The following is a 7,869-nucleotide window of genomic DNA, read 5'->3' as shown; positions in this document are numbered from 1 at the left end:
GCACCTACTTCACTTTTGAATATTCTTATTGCAGATGTGCATGGTTTTGACCATTGCGCAAGGGGGGAAGTGATAAGGAAAATTAAACAACAAGGATATTGGTCTCCTTATTTATATGCAATGGTTGATGAATTGTTGTCCACATGTGAAGTTTGTGCCAAATACAATGTAAGGAAAGGGATAGCGACACCAATACGCCATATACCAGTACCAGAAAGGCCCTTTAAGCATTTGGTAATGGACTATGTGGATAAGATAAAGTGAGTACAAGGAAAAAGATACATGCTTGTGATCGTAGACAGATTTAGCAGATGGGTGGAGGCAGTACCATCAGCAGATCTGGGAGCAGGAACAGTAATTACATTTCGAACAAGAGAAGTAATTCCTAGATTTGGAATACCATCAGAAATAAGTTCTGATAATGGGTCGGCATTTATACAAAAAAATGAAAAACAAGTATTGCAACAATTAAGAATAAAACAGGCACAAGGGTGCGTCAAGGGTGCGTCTTAATGGAACTATCAAGGCCAAAATTAACAAAATATGTGAAAGTACTAAACTTAATTGGATTGATGCATTACCTCTTGCACTAATGAGCTATCACATGCAAACTAACAGGAACACGCACTTAACACCGCATGAAATGCTTACGGGTCGACCCATACATGTGCTATATGGTAGAGGTTCCTACAAAGGACTGCCTCTAGAGCAATTACAAATGGAAATTTGCTCAGATATAAAGAAATTAACTGCCATACATAGAGCTATCTATTTACAGGAAAAAGGAAAAAATGGAATGAACCAAGGAGAAAGGGACCCTATGAAGTGATGAGAGCTACTCCAGCAGCAGTCAAAGTGCAGGGAAACACAACCTGGCATCATCTGGACCACTGTACTAAAGTTCCCATGGAAAAGACGGAAAGAAAAGAAATGTTTTGAATGTGTTTTTATGTTTTTTATACATAACTGTGACAACCACAAGCAAGTGCTGAACCAATTGCACGCTCATGCTTATAACATTGTTTTCTATTGAAGTAAGAAATTATGGAGACTGGACTTTTTCTCCCTCCTAGTCAAGGGTGGGGGGAGAGGTTTGGTACTGATGCTCCAAACCAGAGTGATGCTGCATTATTTAGTCATGGATAATAAAACAGAGTGACTTATTTAGTCACTAGGTAGTGTTAACTAAGACGACTAAATTATGAAGTAGCACTCTGGGTAAAAATAAGCAAATGTGAGACTTACTAAGTCTCAAAGGGGGGAATGTTGTAGATTTTTTTTGGTTAAAATATGAATTGTTCGAGTGTAATCATTATGAATATAACCATTTAAATACCCAGTTATTCTTCCATTATAATCACATATTCCTGTGTGGAAAATGCCTACGTGGCTAAAGTAGACAGGCCCTAAGATTAGAAACATCTGGGAAACATAAGTGGGGGCCTTCTTTCTTTACCATAACAAGAACCCCTTCTGTCTAGGGAGAATTGTATGCACAAAGGAACCATTCTATGTACGGAAAACTGTATGGAATATATACCCCACGCCTTAAAATCCAACCTGTATAAAAGGGGAGACAGAAAGACATTCTGGAGATTTTTTTCTGCAGAGAAGCTTCTCCTCTTTATAATAAAGAGTGTATTCTGGCATCAAAACTCAAGACTGAGTGTGGTTTCTCAGACGAGCGGCAGACTACACTACACATCCTGCCTAGACTTTGCCCCTGGGCTGGTCAAAGCTATTTTGCATCCTCACCCTAATTATCTTCCGAAAGTTCCATTCTCAACCATACATCCGGTCGTTCTTGAAGCCTTCTGCCGTCTGCCGTTCACAACACCGGAGCAGGAAAGACTTAATTTACTGTGTCCAGTACGTGCTCTTCAGATTTACATCCACCACACCAGCCAGTAGCGTAAGTCGGAGCAGCTTTTCATATGCTATGGGGGCCACAACTGGGGAGCGGCTGCCACTAAGCAAACTATGTCACATTGGATAAGGGATGCTATTGCCCTAGCCTACGAGGCGTGTGATCAAGCTTCACCTCTAGGAGTTAGGGCCCATTCAACCAGGGGGATTGCATCTTCTACGACTTTAGCAAGAGGTGTTCCCTTGCAGCAAGTGTGTGATGCGGCAGGCTGGTCCTCTCCACACACATTTGTCAGATTCTATAGTTTGGATGTCCATGCTACTCCGGGCTCAAGGGTCCTTGAGTCAACATCCCAGTGTCATATCTGAGACCTCTTCAATGCTTGTGCGCACACACTACACAACCTTGGGGGGGTCCAGACACTTCCAGTACGGTGGCGTTGGTATTCTCGTTCCCATAAGCGTTATTGAACGCAGCATTGAGAGTAGCTTTTGATAGGGAACGTCTTGGGTTACTTGACTGTAACCCTGTTCCCTGAAAAAGCGGGAATGAGATGCTGCGCCTCAATGCCGCACTATAGGCGTGCCCGGACATCCTTTCAGACAAAGGTGAACCTGAGAATGTGTCCGTTTCATGTGTATTTATAACCTCTCAGGTGCATGTAATTAATGACGTCACCTACCGAGGTTATTTAAGCCAATTCTTGGCGTGTTTGACACACATTCTTCACAACCGGTCGAACAAAGAATGTTCTCATAAGCGTTATTGAACGCAGCATCTCGTTCCCGCTTTTTCAGGGAACAGGGTTACAGTCAAGTAACCCGAGACGTTCTTCTCCTGTTGATCTAGCTGCATGTAAATGTACCGTGTGCAACTAAAAACACCCCAGACGTACCAATGCGTGTTTGGTCTGATCCAACCTCGAAGGCCCTGACAAACATTCCCAGAAAGGTCTTCACAGTTTTGAAGTTCAAACGGCTGATACTCGACAATCCATCGACCAGAAACACGATATCAGCGATGGCTGGAGTTTCACATGTGAAGACGACCACTATAGAGACAGACAGATTTTAATATTGGTCAGATATTTGATTCACATCTTGTTTTTTTTGTCCAGCATTTTTTTTTTCATCCAGCATCACAAAATATGCACAAAAATGTATTGATGAAAACCTGGCTACCTGCTGGTTACAAATATAAACATAATATGTGAGATGAAACTATATGAATTATTTATCATTGCTTTGACAAAGAATACCTTCAATGAAATTATCTTTCAAATGACACAAATTCGTTCCTCACTCAGACACAAAACCTAAAAAACTCAATGAACCTACAGGCCAATTTGCTCGTTTACATGCTCTTTACAAAACTGATAAACTCAAATTCAGAATTTAATTGTAACAGGTCGATGCAAGGAAAAGGAGAGGCAGGATACAAGTGCAGGCAGTGATGTGAATTAATAAAATAATAAGTAATCCAAAAACATAAAAAGATAATCCAACACACAGGGAGAACAATGTAAACACAACCACAGAAACATCCAAGCAAAGACAATGACGGACAAAGACTGACTAAAACACTGGGCTATATATACATAGAGACGCTAACAAGAGAACAAGGTAACAAGACACATCTGAGAAGGCAATCAAGGTCATAATATTAACATATTACAAAACTGAATAAGACAGAAATCTGCTACATTTCTACAGTTATCAAAACAATTAATTGTAACCAAACACCTACACAGATTTTAGTCTTTTGATTTCATTACCTTACCATCTGTACAAGAGGAAACTTATGAATAATACTGTACTGTAATGTAAACATGGACCATGTAACATTTAGGTCATTTCTACAGATTTTGAAATGAGCAGGTTTGTTGAAGAAAATGTTAGAAATTAAATTTTATATTGTCTTATCAGAGGGAGAAAATGACTATCAGAAAGCACACTGGTCAAGCTCAGACTAGTATAAGCTAATAATCCTGAGATCTCAGAAACCCACCGCTGAGTTCAGAGACACGCTCGCAGACGCTCCTGGTCAGTCCCTCCACGATGCAGCTCATCACACTGAAACCAGCCGCGATATACACGTGTGTCTCCTCCAGCGGGGAGGCGATGGCTCTCAGCTCGTTCTCATCGGCGTTCTTCACTCCTGCAGATTCACACAGTCAGAAAAAACTATTCATTTACAAACCCGTATCTGAATCAGAGCTGGTTTTGTTCTGGTACCGATCGCAAACAGCTCAATCCCAGCGTCTCTGAGTCTCTGAGCAGGAGAAAGAACATCGTCCTGTGATTGCCCATCTGTGATCAGAATCCCAATCTTAGGAACGTCAGCTCTGGATCCAGATTCATCTGTGAAGCTGTTCTCCAGAATATACGTCAGAGCACGACCTGAAAACACACACACATGTACAAACAGATGCATTACAGTGAGAATCGTTTAGATTTGTGTGTGTGTGTTAGTGTGAGAGAACGTGTTTGTGTGTGTATGTGTACCTGTGAGTGTTGATCCTCCTTTATAAGACAGATTCCTCATGGCATCTATCACACCCTCTTTAGTGCTGTGATTGTTCAGATGCCACTCGAGCCGCGGATCCCCACTGTACTGCACCAAACCTGAACACACAAACACAAACGCAAACACACACACACACACACACACACAAACGCAGTGAATCTAATCCAATACTAAACACTAAATACAGCACAAGCCCAGTGAAACCGCTGTTCTTCTCCTGTTGATCTAGCTGCATGTAAATGTTCCGTGTGTTGGAACTAAAAACACTCCAGACGTACCAATGCGTGTTTGGTCTGATCCAACCTCGAAGGCCCTGACAAACATTCCCAGAAAGTTCCGCATAAAATTAAAGTTATTATGACCAATACTCGACGATCCATCGACCAGAAACACGATATCAGCGATGGCTGGAGTTTCACATGTGAAGACGACCACTATAGAGACAGACAGATTTTAATATTGGTCAGATATTTGATTCACATCTTGGTATTTTTGTCCAGCATTTTTACTCGATATCCCAAAATGCACATGCAATGATGGAAAGCCTTGCTGGTTACATGTGCACAAGTCTAGATTGCAAACGCTGAAATAAAATTATGTGATGAAATTATTAATATACTATTATCAAATGCATGCATAAATGTTGTGAAAATATCTTACAACCCACAAACAAATGCCTTTCAGCTTTTGTCTACAAAATTCAGATTTAAATGAATGAATGAGTTACATTTTATTTATTTTCCGAAGTGCAACAGTATTGCTATCAGTCATACAGTCTTTACTGCATCTAGTGGTTCAGTAGCTGCTTTTCTTAGGCACAATTGTGTGTGAATCAGGGATATTAGTCTGTGGGTTGTGCAAAGCTTAAATACAGGAATAAAAGTCTCAATTCATCTGAATCAAACAGAAGACATCACTGAAAGTACGGCGTGGACCTCAAACTTCTGTATGGATAGTAAGATATATTTGCAATTTTCCAAGGATAACTCTGCATGCATTTGATAATTTGAGCCTAATTTCATATTAAAATATAAGATTCTGTCGAACGTATTTGAGCAACTTGTTACAAACAACAGACAGACAGTCATACCTTGAACTTGTGTGATTAATACTGATGATGTCAGTATCAGGATCAGCAGCACTCGAACCTGCATCCTCTCAGCTGACACACACACACACACACACACACACATGCACATCATAATCTTCAGGTGGCTCACATATTTACATTTACTCATTTAGCAGAAGCTTTTAATGCAACTTACAAATGAAGAACATCATTAATACAAAACAATTCAGTCAGTACACACACAAACTCACACACACACACACACACACACACACACACACTCTCAAGTGTGGAAGATTGTATCTTGGCAATTGGAGAGATTATTGGATATAAGAGCATTTTAGCAGCATCAAGGATGAGTAATGCAGTTGTTTGTTTTTTGAACACTGTAGAAAATGCCAATGATGTGGTGGAAAGAGGAATTGTAATTAGTGGCCTTTTTACACCCGTGCTTCCTCTTTCGACCCCTGCGAAAAAAGTTACTCTGTCAAATATCCCACCTTTCATTAAAGATGAGGCTTTGGTTAAAGAATTGTCACGTTTTGGAAAGTTGGTTGCTCCAGTGAAAAAAATCGCGATCGGAAGCAAATCTGAGTTGATTAAACATGCGGTGTCTTTTAGGAGATTCACATATATGATTTTGAGCGAGAACAGAACAGAACTGAATTTAAATCTGAAACTCAGATTTAATGATTTCGACTACACTGCAAATTTCCTGTAAATTTCTATTTTTCTATGTGATGATTTATATTTTGTAAACTGTGTTTTTGTGAATTTGTAATAGAGCATTTAAATTCAAAAATTAAATTCTCTCTCCCTCTCTCTCTCTCGTGTGCGCATGCGTGGGCGTTTGTTGAGTGAGTGTGAAGAGGTTTCTGTGAGCAAACAGTTGAAACTGTACAAACCATGATTCAGCCGGTGAAGCTCAAATCAGGTCGGATGTGAGATTGCCTAAAGAAATTGTTGCTACAGAATTGATGGAGACCAAGAATAGTTTGATGAACCGCTTGTCCGATATAGAATCTTCATCAGAGAATGTACATTTGTGTGAAGTAGACATGGATCAAGTTGTCTTCAAAACTCCTCTTAAAAGGAAAAAGAAAGACCGAGAAGAAGGATTAAAACAAGCAAGAAAAGAACAAAAGAATGATACAGATAATATTGAAAGTGAAAGTGACTTCTCTGACTCCAGTGCTTCAAGTTGTTCACAAAGTGAATGGAAATGTCATGATTACAGTGCTGATGAAATTAGGAAGTTTTTAAAGGTGACAAAAAATCAGAGGGGAGTACGGATTACTGATTTTTTCCCAGACCTGAAACGGTTTGTGGAAAGCACTAAGAGTCTAATGAGTGAAGGTTGCTTTCTGGATAAAGAAGTATATCGACTGAAAAAATTTGTTTCAAAAATACAAAATCAGCTGAATAATGATGATGACAAAGTGGCATAATTATTTGATTCATTTTGGCTGTGTGTCTCGGTATGGCTTAATTTTTGTTTCCTTTTTTTCTTTACTCATGGCAGATATCCGTATTGCATCTTTAAATGTAAACGGAGCCAGGGATGATGTAAAGAGGATGCAAGTGTATGAAACAATCAAACAGAAACAACTTGATGTTCTTTTATTACAAGAAACACATAGTGATGATAACAATGTTACAGATTGGGTAAAAGAATGGAATGGTTATATATTTTTAAGTCATAAAACTTCATGTAGTGGAGTCGCCGCCATCTTGTTTGCGAAAAAGTTTACTCCAAGCTCTTTTAAAATAGAAGAAATTGTGAAGGGGAGACTTTTGAAAATTCAAGCCTTTTTTGAAAAGTATGTTTTGGTTTTTATTTGTGTGTATGCCCCCACTTTACCAATAGAAAGAATAGCTTTTTTGGATATTTTATGCTCAACGCTAGGCAATTGCAATAGCGATGAATATCTATTTATTGGTGGGGAATTTAATTGTGTTGAACAAAATATTGATCGCAATCATATAGAACCACATATGCCTTCTCGCAAACGGCTTTGCGAATTAATTGAAAGAAATGACCTAAGTGATGTTTGGAGGAATTTAACTGTGAATTCAAGACAATATGCATGGGCGCATGCCCATGACAATCTATTGTCTTTAGCAAGACTAGACAGATTTTATAGTTTCAGACACCATCATAATGTTTTTAAGAGTTGTGTAATAAACCCAGTTGTTTTTTCTGACCACAGTTTGATTATATGCAGTGTTTTTTTTTCAATTCTGTGTCACCAAGGAGTGTGTATTGGCATTTTAACACTGCTCTGTTAAATGATGCTTTTTTTTAAAGAGACGTTTGCATTTTTTTGGGAAAGTTTTAGAAATGAAAAAGTTTCTTTTTCTTCTCTGCAGAGTTGGTGGGATTTTGGCAAGGCTCAAATCAAACTTT

The 7,869-nt window shown here is 39.1% G+C and overlaps 1 protein-coding gene across 1 annotated transcript in view; it reads right to left on the bottom strand.

Annotated features, from left to right (window-relative positions):
- LOC107574618 (collagen alpha-1(XIV) chain-like) overlaps positions 1-3,938 on the bottom strand; it is a 16,608-nt gene extending 12,670 nt beyond the window's left edge. Inside the window, exons 1-2 of the mRNA XM_016261061.1 lie at positions 3,875-3,938; positions 2,763-2,918 (exon numbers count right to left, since the gene is read on the bottom strand). Coding sequence (XP_016116547.1) covers positions 2,763-2,918; positions 3,875-3,935 — 217 coding nt within the window. The 5' untranslated portion in view covers positions 3,936-3,938. The remainder of the gene's footprint in view (positions 1-2,762; positions 2,919-3,874) is intronic.
- Between the last annotated feature and the right edge of the window lie 3,931 nt (positions 3,939-7,869).

The sequence above is a fragment of the Sinocyclocheilus grahami genome, unplaced genomic scaffold (assembly GCF_001515645.1).
Source record: "Sinocyclocheilus grahami isolate Dianchi unplaced genomic scaffold, SAMN03320097.WGS_v1.1 scaffold2287.1, whole genome shotgun sequence".
NCBI lineage: Eukaryota > Metazoa > Chordata > Actinopteri > Cypriniformes > Cyprinidae > Sinocyclocheilus > Sinocyclocheilus grahami.
This window is presented reverse-complemented; position numbering and strand designations above follow the sequence as displayed.